The 12,711-nt window shown below is 25.5% G+C and overlaps 1 protein-coding gene across 1 annotated transcript; it reads right to left on the minus strand.

The window, feature by feature from the left end:
* Nucleotides 1-2,281: 2,281 nt before the first annotated feature.
* Nucleotides 2,282-8,162, minus strand: LOC145838798 (aldehyde dehydrogenase 1A1-like). Its single transcript, XM_082946425.1, has 11 exons — nt 8,077-8,162; nt 7,668-7,747; nt 7,453-7,502; nt 6,754-6,944; nt 6,325-6,438; nt 4,989-5,138; nt 4,476-4,613; nt 3,969-4,133; nt 3,674-3,831; nt 3,155-3,269; nt 2,282-2,314 (listed from the first exon to the last, which is right to left on the minus strand). Exons 1-11 carry the CDS (start codon nt 8,149-8,151, stop codon nt 2,282-2,284), a joined length of 1,269 nt encoding a protein of 422 aa, XP_082802551.1. The 5' UTR covers nt 8,152-8,162.
* Nucleotides 8,163-12,711: the final 4,549 nt, after the last annotated feature.

The raw sequence follows: 12,711 nt of genomic DNA on the forward strand, positions 1-12,711 counted from the left end.
ATTTTATAGTGTTGTGATAGGCAATTTATGTTTATTACATTTATGTTTATTCTATTTTTTGTTTGTATTTGACATTTTATAGTGTTGTGATAGGCAATTTATGTTTATTACGCATTAAACATTTGTAAAAGCAAAATATTATCCAGTTGTTCGAGTTAAGAACTTTTTATAAAAACAATTTATTTCGCAGAAGAAAATTTTAAGAGTTTTTTGCAACACTATTTTCCTATATATTCTTTTTTTAAGCAATCTTATATAACTTAATATAGACCCAGTTTTATAATAAAAGTGTAGAAAAAATCGCTTAAAAAAAAATTTATTTAAAAAAATTAAAAAACAAACTCATTGGTTTCGTTTTTACTACTTTGCTTATAATTTAAATAATTATAATAAAAAGTTTAATAATAAATAAACAGTTTTACCTTTTTTGCAGGTAAAGATTATATAAAATAAAATTAATTAAAAAGAAATAAAAAGTTACCGACCGAGGGTAAGGGTTAGTGGTAACAGTGATAGTAAAATAAATAAATAAACTAAATTGATAAAAATTAAATAAAAGTTAATAAAAAAATAAATAATAAAAACAAATAAAAAATTTAACCCGTGCAAAACTACAATTCAGACATATGAAACTGTATTATTTTTAATAATTGAGAAGATGTTTGCAGTTTTATTTACACAATATTTAAAAATCTTTAGCATGAATTACTTTTACTTATTATAAATGTATCATAGCTTGAATTTACTTTACAGTAAATAAACCACAACTTTCTTACAACAAAAGAATAACAAATTGCTAAATTAAGTTTAGTTGAAATTTTAAACGTAAATTGATAAAGTAGCATTATAAAATGAAAAAATTTAATAATGTAGGAACTTTAACTTGAAACTAATTTAAAAAATAAAGCATTACAAAAAGCGACACACTAAATAAAAACACTAAAAACACGCTATTTATATAGCTTTAAGTTATAGAAGTTTTGTTGTTTACAAATTTTTTACTCGCGAGTTCGCGCGAGAACAAATGATTAGCATTTTAGTAATAAACTTTAGAAACTTTAACTTTTTTTTGATTTTCGTTAAACGCTACAAAAAATTATTTTTACTCTCATTTAAAAAAAAAACTATGCTTTATGATACCAAAGTTAATATGTACTGTGGTAAAAACTAAAAGATTGTGGCTAAGTGTTAATTAAACTTTTTAAAACTAGGTAATCTATTGAAAATATAGCTTTACTTCTTGCTCACAATTTAGCTTAAGTTATAATAGAGTACCTTTTTTAAATGTGAAATAAACACAGTATTAAGCATTAAACTTTAAGTTTATAGGTTTTTATATTCCAAAAGTAGTTTATGAAAAACTAAAAAAAGTTTAATCAAATAATAGCTTACTGCAAAAACTAAAATATTATATGTTCGTAATAACATAAGATAAAGTTTTATTAAACACCGCAGAGCGGATTTTAAGCATGGAAAATTGTGGTTTATTGTAAATGTGTTAAACATGTAAAGACTTCAATTCAATTATTTTTCCTCAAATTTTAAATACAACTTAGTATATAGTAGACAAAATAGTTTTTATATTGTGTAAATAATAGTTGTTAAAAAACTAAAGGCTATAAAAAAAACGCTACTTAACATTTTCAATATATACTGCTTTGTATGGACTAACTTTAATATAAATTCTTATAGCATTGAAAAAGGTACCAATCTACCCAAAGTTTGGTAACCTGGTTATCTAAAATATTTATAGAAGAATAAAAGTATAAAAAATTTTTTAGAATATAAAATTTTGAAACAAAATAAAAATTATTCTTTGTAGTTTAATTTTATACTTCTCATAGTAAGTTGTTTTTATTACAAACCCAATAAAATAAAATATTGCCGTATTATAAAAGTAGGTTAAGGCTAATAAAGTTTAAAAAAAAAACTAAACTTTTTGTTTCTAATTACTTAAATCTGAAAATATTAATTTAAATCAAATTATTTCGGTATTTGTTTTTGAAACACTTTATTCTTAATAGCAAAAAAAAACTAAACATACGATTATTTAATTAAGGAAATTATTCATTGAATCCTATTTTTGTGTTTTCAAGCACATTAAAAACATTAATGAAAAATAGTTCCTATGTTTACAGTCAATTAACTTCGAAAACATGTATAAACAGTTTATAAAATTTTTGGTATAAAAAAAAAAGGTAGATTAGGAAGATAAAATTTTTAAAGTAAAGAAACAAAAGTAAAAAAGCTTAACACCAAAATAGCTTATATAACTTATGCATTATGATGTCATCCCAGGAACGTTCATTATGACCTGCAAGTTTATGTACAACTATAATTTTCTTAAATACATTAGTCTTAATTTAAATATTTATATTAAAAATGTTTAGTACAAAATAAAAAAAACTTTGATTTAGATGAACATTGTTCCTATATTAACTTTATTTATGATGATTGATTGAAAAGTTGCATTTTTTTTTCTTGAATAAACATCATATCAATTTACAACCAACTATAAACTAATTTAAAATATTTACTCTGTATTGCAAATTAACCCTTTTTTAATAATATAAGAGATGGCTGTTCTAACGGGTAGGTGTCAAATATGCACGAGGAGTCACTTTTGCACCAAGACACTTTTGCACAGATTGAAAATTTTTCGAATCTATTAATTTTTTTAGTAATTTTAATTTTTCATTTATTTAATTTTTACTATCACTGGTACCCTTAACCCTTACCGACTGTCGGTAAATATTTTTTCTTCATTTTTATTTTTCTTTTAATCTATCATTGTATTTAATTTATTTTTTTGTTTTATTTTAATTAATAATTTTATTAGTTTTTTTTTGCTTTTTATTTTTTTCTTTACTTTCACTGTTACCCATAACCCTTACCCTCGGTCGGTAATTATTTTTCTTTTTTTTTTTAAATTGTTTAATGTTTTTTTTTTTTTTTGTTTTTTTTTTTTTATCAATTCAGCTTTTTGTTTTTTTATATTTTTTATATTTATTCTAAATTTTTATTGTTTTTAATTTTTTACTCTCGTGCAAAAGTGATTTCTCGTGCAAAAAAATAAAAAAACCTTTGTGTAAAAGTGTCCCTTCGTGCATATATAACCCGTTCCCGTTTTTAAAATAACCAAAAAGCAACTTACTGATTTAATTTCACAATACTCTTTAAACCCGTCTTCTCCGAGCTCTCTTCCTATACCTGACATTTTGTAGCCACCAAATGGCATTTGACTTGCAAATTTGTAGTAAGTGTTCATCCTGAAATTACACTAAATGCTTATTAGTTTTTGTAAATTTTAACAACGTTTGTTTAACTTAACTATAAAGTATTAGTATACATTCGCAATGGTTTTGTTTGACAAAAGTTTATTTTATGCTTTTTGATTTTTTTTTAGTTTTGTTTAAAAAGCTAGTAAAGGTTAGTTCAAAACTTAGAACTTTATTTGAGAAGATTTTTTTAAAGAACTTGTAAGTATAAAACAGCTCGGAAAAAAAACAACTGTATTAAATGTAAACTTAATACAAATTGATTATTATCTATAATCTTAAACAAATCTGTATGAAATTTAAGAACAGTTTTGAACAATAATTTTTCTTGATATCCTTAAAGTATTTGACTTCTTTTAATATTAAAGAGTAGCGACTTTGCATAGCTTGCTTACCAAATCACTCCTGCTTTTATTCGGTTTGACACAGATATGGCAGTGTTCAGATCTTTCGTGAAAACTCCACCAGCAAGACCGAAAGGTGTGTCATTTGCTCTTTTGATGACTTCTTCAGTAGTTTCAAACTTCAGTATGCTCTGAACTGGTCCGAATATCTGCAATAAAGTGCATATTAAGTTTTAGAAATAATCAAGTTTATTTTTATAGCGAAAACAAAACTAAAAAATTGCTTGAATTATCAAAAAAGTTCTTAAAAAACGCACACATAAAAAATTATTATTAGAAAGGCCACCTCTTCTCTTGCAATCTTCATGTCATCGGTAACATTTGAAAATACGGTCGGTGTGACGTAATAACCAGTCTCCCCATAGCGACATCCTCCGCACTCCCTGCTTGCTCCTTCAGTCACTCCCACGTCACAGTAGTTCAGCACTTGGTCCATTTGACGCTTGTTTATCTTAAAAATTTTATAACTTTTCAAGCTTTGTGTTTTATTTATAACAAGTAGAATTTTTTTTTTCTAGTTTCATTCTTTAACTGTTTGTTTTGACAAAAGTTTAAGTTACTGTTATGAACCAAACTGTGATTTCTAATACTTAAGTACTTAAATGGCAAAACAAAGCTGCGAAGATTTAATTAAGGTTCTAAGCTTAAGAATAAAATCAAACTAATGAATAGCAGTGAATTAACTTTTTAGTTTTGATTTTAAGTATTTGAATATTATTTGCTAGTTTATAAAGCAACTAGCTTAATAAATCAATTTATTACTTATAGCTATATTGAAAAATCTAAAACTAACTAAAGGTCCATGCTCAGTTTCACTTTTTGTTGGACATCCAATTTTTCTTCCTTCTGCCAACTTTTTACTAATTGCAACAAATTCCTCGTATATATCAGCATGCACAAATGTCCTTGTTCCAGAGCAGCACACTTGACCCTTATTTATTTTAAAAACTTAAAAATTTTACAAAAAAAAAAAAACATATAGTCAAACTGTTAATTAAAGAATACAAACATATACTATTAAAGATTTTCATTATAAATTTGAAATAAAAATCTTAGTATAACTTTATGAAGTTTCACTTCTTTATAACTTTTGCTGAATGAAACTATGAAAAATGTTAAAAATATTACTAAAAGATAGCACAAAAATTTAATTAAAACTTGGTTTTTTATGTTTTTCTTATTTTACTAGTCTTTCATATTAACCAAAACAAAAATATCGGTTTTTATTGTTCAAGATAAAAACAGATAAATAACCAATTCTTGCTTAAGTTAGGTGTACAGTAAATTTGTTAAGAAGTTAACTCACATTGTTTGCAAACACAGCAGTATGACAAATTTCAGCAGCAAGGTTTATATCCGCATCAGGAAACACAATGCAGGGACTTTTACCACCCAGCTCAAGTTTGCATCCCTTCAAGTTGCTGTCTGCTGCTGCTTTCATCACTACCCTTCCAACCTTGAAGTAATCACAACTTTAAATAAGTATTTGAATACTTTTTAAAAAAACATATAAGTAAGCCTAAGCGTATATTTACTTATCGAAATTGTTTATTTGTCTGTCACATAACTAATTTGTATTCATTTAGTTCCAGTCTGCACGTTAAAAATTCGGCCAATTTCTAACAGCTCACAAACACAAATTTAAAAAAATGCAAACTTCAAAGATTTTTTCTAACTTTCAGTGATAAAGTTATATGGCTTGTTGTAAAAGCATAAAATTTCGGAAACTTTAAGATTCAGTTTTAGGATTGACACAAAGGGTTAGAGAATATTGGTTAAATTTTTTGGGTTAGGGGTTTTAGGCTAAAGAGTTCAGAATACGTAAACTGGATAAACATGGTATTACTTGAAAATCTGTTACCCACCAAAACTGATTAGTTAGAAACTGGCGAATTAAAAACGTAATCAAGCTTAAAATTAAACAAAAAAAAAAAAACAAAGCAATTAATCTAAAAAATAATTTTACAACACTCATAAGAAGTGAGTTTAAATTACGCTTAGTTTAACCGTCAGAGTTATAAATGACTCTTTTGAAACTTTTTGTTTTATTTAGGCTTTATTTACATTTTTTTGACTTAATTTTATTTTGATAGTAAAAAATCACTTCAAAAAACAGTTTTAATCTCTGAAATATATAAGCTTAAAAATTTTTAGTTACGTAGTTGTGGTTGTTCATAATGAATTTTAAAGTACTCCAAATACTCAGAAGGAAACTTTAACTCTGTGATAATAATTTTGCTTAATTTTAGACTTTTAACTAAATCAACTAATTTAAAAAAAAATTACTTTCTAAGTTTTAAAAGTATAAAGTTTAATATACTATACAGTAGTTGGTATTTTTTTGACAAAATAGGTAAAGTAATTTTGCACGTTCGAAGTTTTCATAACCTAAAATATTTTTTGTCAAAACGGTTAAAAAACTTTTTGGTTCTTAGTTGGTTTCAATTAGCATACGAGATAAAAAAATATTTTTCAAAGTTTAATTTGAAATGAAAAAAAAGTGAATGTTTTATCAAGTACTTTTAAACTTGAAGCAAACTTAACCCCAAAACAAAATTAAACTGTAATTAAAGTATATTATCTTAAAACTTTAATAGCATTAAGCTTAAACAATAATATAATGTTTTGTACTAAAATTTTACCGGCAGTGATCCAGTAAAAGCCACTTTGTCAATATCCATGTGGCTGCTGATTGCTGAACCGACAGTTCTTCCATAACCTGGCACCACATTCACCACACCGGCTGGAATACCTGCCTTTAAGACATTAAAAACATCAAATAAACGTTTTGTTTCTTTTATCTTATTAAAACAAGGTAAGTTTAATATTTGTGAAAGTTGTTTAGTTTCTGTAGTTCTCTTACTCAATTTTATATATATATTTTTCAATATCACACACTATAACTTACTAAATAGTTTTATCTTGGATAAACTGTATAAACTTCTACAAAAGCAAATATGTCAGTTTTCTCTACTTTAAAAAAATAGCTTTAAACTCATTACATAGTCAAAGGTGCGCATTGCAATTTTCAATAATTATTTTTTCAACAGGCTACTACGCATGCGCAGTACCTCTTTGATGAGGGAGCACATGTGGAGGGCGGAGAGGCACGTTTCCTCCGAAGGCTTCACCACAACGGTGTTGCCGCATGCCAGCGCCGGAGCGATCTTCCAGGAGAACATGACCAGGGGCACGTTCCAGGGGATTATCTGGCCGATGACGCCTATTGGTTCGTACCTCGTGTAAGCGAAAAACTCACCGTCTGAAACGTGAGTGGTGTTCAAGTTTGGTAAGTTAAATGTTGTATTACGAGATAATTTACATAAAATAATTCTTTAAGTTGTTCTTTGAAGTTGAAAAATATATTTTAACAAGTTTTTATTTTACTTTCAAGTATAAAAGTGTGCCAATAGTTTAGTTTAAAAGTACTAAAATTAATTTAAATAAGGTAATTGCAACAGCTATTAAGCGTAAAAGAGTATACTGTTTTTTCATTTACAACAATTTTAACCTAGTTTTACAATAAAAAAAATTAAACAAGCTTTATAGTATGCAAACAGCAAAATAAAGCGCAATTTATTTAATTACCATATAAAGATCTTAATTAGCAATTAAAATACTTATGGTATAAGTCAACTCATATTTTTTTTCCTTTTACGTAGGTATGTCGTTAATTTCTTAATTCATAATGAATGAGCAAAAATTATTTTAGCTTGAACGTAATTTTATTTGAATGACTATAATGGTAAATATACTTTTGTTTTGCTTACCTACAGGGACAACTTTTCCATGAATTTTGTCACACCATCCCGCATGGTATCTGTTAAAAAAAACAAAAAAACAAATTAATACAGAGTTTAGATTTCATTTAAACATGCCAAATTACTTTTTGTATTAACATTTAAGACTTAGTTAAAAATAAACTTAAAACTTTGTTATTGGTTTATTATTCGTATGTAAAAGTAAAAAAAAAAGCTTTATAAACCTGAAGCAGTTGATGCTGCTAGCAACATCTCGATGGAACGCCAAAGAAATCGGCTTGCCGTTGTCCATTACTTCCAGTTCCTTTTAAAAATTTTATTCAATAGTTTATAGTACCTTGTTTTTCCTATCTACAACGAAGCGGGAAAAGAAAAATTAAAAGCTTATTAAACATAATAACTTGAATTTATTATTATTTTTTAATTGAAAAAAAAATCACGCCCGAAAGTAAAAAACATTCCCATTAGTAATTTTTTATTACTTTAAGTAGTTTTATATTTTGCTATAAAGTTATTTTTTTTGTTACAACAACTTCGAAAATCATCTTAATAGTTGTTTATGAAGCTTATTCTGTAAAAAAAAGTTCTAGTCCTACTGAGCAACTTTCTCAATAAAATTCTTTCAAAACCAACGGCAAGCAATTGGTGATCTCTTTCCATGAGATCGGCCAATTTGTTCAGTAACTTGCCACGCATGGATGCATCCATCCGTCTCCATGGTGATGACGTTTGAAAAGCTGCACGAGCTGCCTTTACTGCCGCGTCAACATCTTCCTGTACATTTACCATGATTTAATAAAATTTCGTGTTTTTTAAATCATTTTTTTAGTAGGATGAAAAGCGTTGTTATTTATGTTTAAATTTTCGTTTATTCATAAATCAATTCAAAAAAAAACCTAAAAAACATAAAAAAGTGTATTTATATTTCTGTTACAACGTAATCTTAAACTAAATAACTTAGTATTTATAAGTAACTTTATTATTATTTTAAACGTCTTTTTTTTTCTGAAAAGTAATACTTAAAGTAATTTTCTTGATAAAATGTATAGCTTAAATTTTAATTGTATTTTGAATACACTTTTTTAAGACTTTAGGAAAGAAATTAAACATAATTTCATTATTTTAATATATTCCCTGTCATTACATTTAAAAAGGTTAAGCAAAATTATTTAAATAAGTTATATTTAAAATAAATCTTTTTAAAAACTCACTTTATCACCTTCTTGTATGTCGCATATTTTTTCTTCAGTACTAGGATTAAAAGATGGAAAAGTTTTTCCTGATATTGAATCTCTCCATTCGTTATCGATGAAAATCTGTTAGGAAAATTCGTTGTTTTTGAAAATTTAACTTAAATAAAACTTTGGTGCAGTTCTAACAGTTGGCCAATAAGAGTAAGTTCTTATTCGCAGGTAAAATATTGTGCTATAAATAACTTTACTAACAAATAATAGCAAAATCTTTTTATAACCACAACTTATTTGTAAATTTCTAAAAAAAAATTTTTTGTAAAAATTTGATTTGTATGTTTTAAACAGGATAAAGTCATAAATAAGTTAAACACATTACATTGTGTGTATAGAACATTTTACTTAAAATTTAAGTATTAAACTTTAAAAAAATAATTTTAGCACTACTGAAAGTATAAAATCTTTTAAAGCTTATTCTTTAAATTTCTTTATCTTCACAAAAAAAGAACGAATATGAAAAATGATTTTAGTTGTATTTAAATTCAATATGGTTTGTAAATGACAAAAAAAACATTTTTATAAAATTTACTTAATATAGTAATTAACAAACTCTGCAATAAATCAAAACAAACCTTTGTATACTTAGCTTCTGCCATTTCTATTTCTTTCAAAACAAAAAGTTTTTCTAAACAATGAATTTATTCAAAACATATTAAAATTTAATTAATTTAAAACAAAGAACAAAACACTTTTATGAAACGCTTTAAAACTAAGAGTTTAAAACGCATAGAGATTAAACAAAAAACTGTTTATCAATTACAAGTAGTATTTAAATAAGTTTTGTTAGTAATCACCTTTACATTTACCATCCATCATATCTTAAAAAAAAACACATGTATGACATAAGAAAAGGTCTTTTTTACGTAAAAACATAGCTTTTTTTAAACTTTTAAACCACCTTTTTAAAAAACAAGACAAAAAAGAACATAAGTTCTACATTAAAATAAGTTTTGCTTACATTATCGTTTAAAAGTTATATGAGCAACTTTCAAAACAAATTTTACATAAACAAAGCATTAGAAATAGATGAATACATAAATTCTATTATCACCGTAAATATTTTGAAAAATATTTTTTGTAAGTTTAATAAACTTTAAGAAATGCTAGGTTAATAAGATAGTTTCATTTTCAAAGCAAGCTATAGTTCTTTATGGTCATCTTAGTTCACTGACTCATTAAAATGATTGATGATTTAAACTTAGTCTATCCAAATAAATCATCAGTGAATCAAATAAGACAATAGGTATAAACTAAAATTATTATTTTTTGATTAGTAAGACTTCTGTTCAAAAAGCTTAACTTTTTAAGTAGATTAAAACTTAAGTAGCTTTATGTTTTACATTTTTGTTGTTTCAACTATATTTTTTAGTATAATTTAACTTAAGTCTTTTTATATTTATGGAAGTCTAAGCTAACCTCAAGTTCAAAAAAATAGGATGCTATTAATAGTTCTCTAAAGTTTGTCAAAGACTAAGAAAGTTTCTCATTAATAAACTTATATTCAAACATTTTATCTATACAAAACAAAATTAGTTTAAAAAACACTTCGTCAAAAACAGTATTTTTCTATTAAAAAATCCTCTTTTACAAATTTTTAATAATTTTGACAGTTATTAATCCTAATAAACGTTTTTTTATTTGGTTAAATAAAAGAATAGTTGTAAGCTATAAGGTAAAGAAAAACAAGCAAAAACTATAACAACGTTTACAAAATAAAAAGCATCATGAAGAAAATATACTCACAAATCAACCGCATTGACTATAGCATACTAAATGCTGTTTTCTTTGTTAATGTTAGCACATTATTTGTTTTGTGACCTTTACTACTATGCTTGTGTTTGACGAATAACATTTTACTTTAAAAAAACTTTTTTTTTTCTTTTCTTCGATTAATTATCTGTAATTAAATTTTTGTTGTACTTATGAAATTAAATCTGAACTTTAGCTTATTTTACAAGCGGAAACTACTTGACAAAATAAAGCTTTTATTTAGCTAGTAGGCTGTTATAATCATAGCTAATTTATTGTAAAAAAAATTAAAACTTAAAAATCTTTGTAATAATCTTTGTATAAATTAAATAGTTTTAAGTTCTAAACATAAAAAAGTAACAGTATTTAAAACCGCGTCAATTATGTTGAGTTTAAAGTTTTTCTTGAAATTATAAAAGTATGTATTAACTTGTCATTATTCAAAGTTAAAAAGTATTCTGCTGGTCCATATAAGTTTATTTGACGACAAAAAGTACGCTCAAAATATTTGATCCTTGGACCTAGTGCACGAAGAACCTTTCGGTTATTGAGTCGCGCACCACTGATACCTTTTAACGTCTTGTCAAAGACGTATAAAACTTTTTAAACTAATACATGAGTAAAAAAGTGTTTAAAACAAAAATACAAGTCATTATAACAAACTTTTATTTTTGACACTTTTTTACTTATAGATTACAGTTTTTATTTTGAAAATGACTAATGTATTATGAGAAAACGATACTGTTGTTTTTTATTTAAAATTTGTTTAAAAATCCTAATCAAAGCTGTAATAGTAAAGTAATTTGGACTAATAAGTTAAATAAACACGCTTTAAAAAAGTAATTTATCTACTTAAGTTGGTTGTTTATAATAATAATTGTTTATTCATGATTTTTGAAGCTAACAAAGATTATAAATGTTTTAATTTAATGAATTATTAAACTTTTAAGTTATGAAAAGCTATCCAGCGTTACAGCTAGGGTATTGGAAGCATATGAACATTTTGCATCTAATGATATTTTACCCTTTGATATAATCACTTACTGATTAAACTAGATGTCTATTAAACTTCACAACTTAAGTGTTTATTTATGTGATAATTAGCTCGCATGATTAGCTTTGTTAGTAAGTCTTAATATGTTTTTATAGGAAATAAGTAAGAACTTATAAAGTAGAAATTAGTTATTGATTTTTTTGAAACTTTCAACAATAGTTGTTCATACAGATCAAAAATGTACCGTTTTTATAAAAAAAAGCTATTTAACTCGTTAGAATTAAATAATTTAAAGAAATATATATCAAATTCGTTAATGGTTTAACTTAAAAATATATTCAAAATTATTTTTGTCCCTGACTTTCTAACAACCACTAAAATGTTTAATAAAAACCGAGTTTTTTTCTCAAACTTGACAATTTTTACAATAAGAATAAAGTTATGATGCCACGTCATAAATGTTACATTTTTTTACAAGGTTTTTCTCAGAATCTAATTACAATATCTATTAGAAAGACTATCATCAGGACGTAAACAATTTAACCGCACTATTCAGTCTTTTTTTAATGTACCATGGATTCCTATGGCAGCTGTAGAGAAAGATCGCAGCAAAAAGACAGCGACATGTCTCTGGACAGCAACATTGTTTTCGGAAACTTACCAACGTACCTTGGAAAAACAGATTACGTTGAAAGAAGAAGAAAACCTCGAAAGAAGGGATTAGGTTTATTTTTCAAGATGACGCTCTTTATTTTAGCGCTTTGTGCTTTGATATACGGATTGAGTACGTTTTACGGTGAAAATATGTTTCAGCACAGCATATTGGAGTTTCTTTCGGCATATACATAAAAAATGCTTAAAGTAAAATTGTCAAATTTGTTTTAAATTTAGCGTGAAACTAGGAAATTGTTATAAGCAAAAAGTCAGGCGTAAATTTTATGAGATTTCAGTTTAAAAGTTAAAAAACCTTAGCGTAATTAAGTAAAAATTCCTAAACAAAAATTTTGTCTTACTAACTTTAGATTTTTTTTGATCGATATGCCATAAAACTTGCTAAATGCTACTTAGAAAGCAACTATACTTCTTTTGTTATAATTGAAACTCGTAAAAATTATCCAAGTGCTAATATTATCAAAACATACTTTTTTTATAGTCATGGAAGTAATTTTTGATCCAAGTCAAAAAGAAATTCTGTTCTGTGAATTTTTCGTTAGATTAATGTTTGATTCTAAGTTCTTTAAGCTATGGATGTCTTTTCAATTATTTATGTTGACT

This window comes from Thalia democratica, chromosome 1, assembly GCF_965202585.1.
Source record: "Thalia democratica chromosome 1, ktThaDemo2.hap1.1, whole genome shotgun sequence".
NCBI classification, from domain to species: domain Eukaryota; kingdom Metazoa; phylum Chordata; class Thaliacea; order Salpida; family Salpidae; genus Thalia; species Thalia democratica.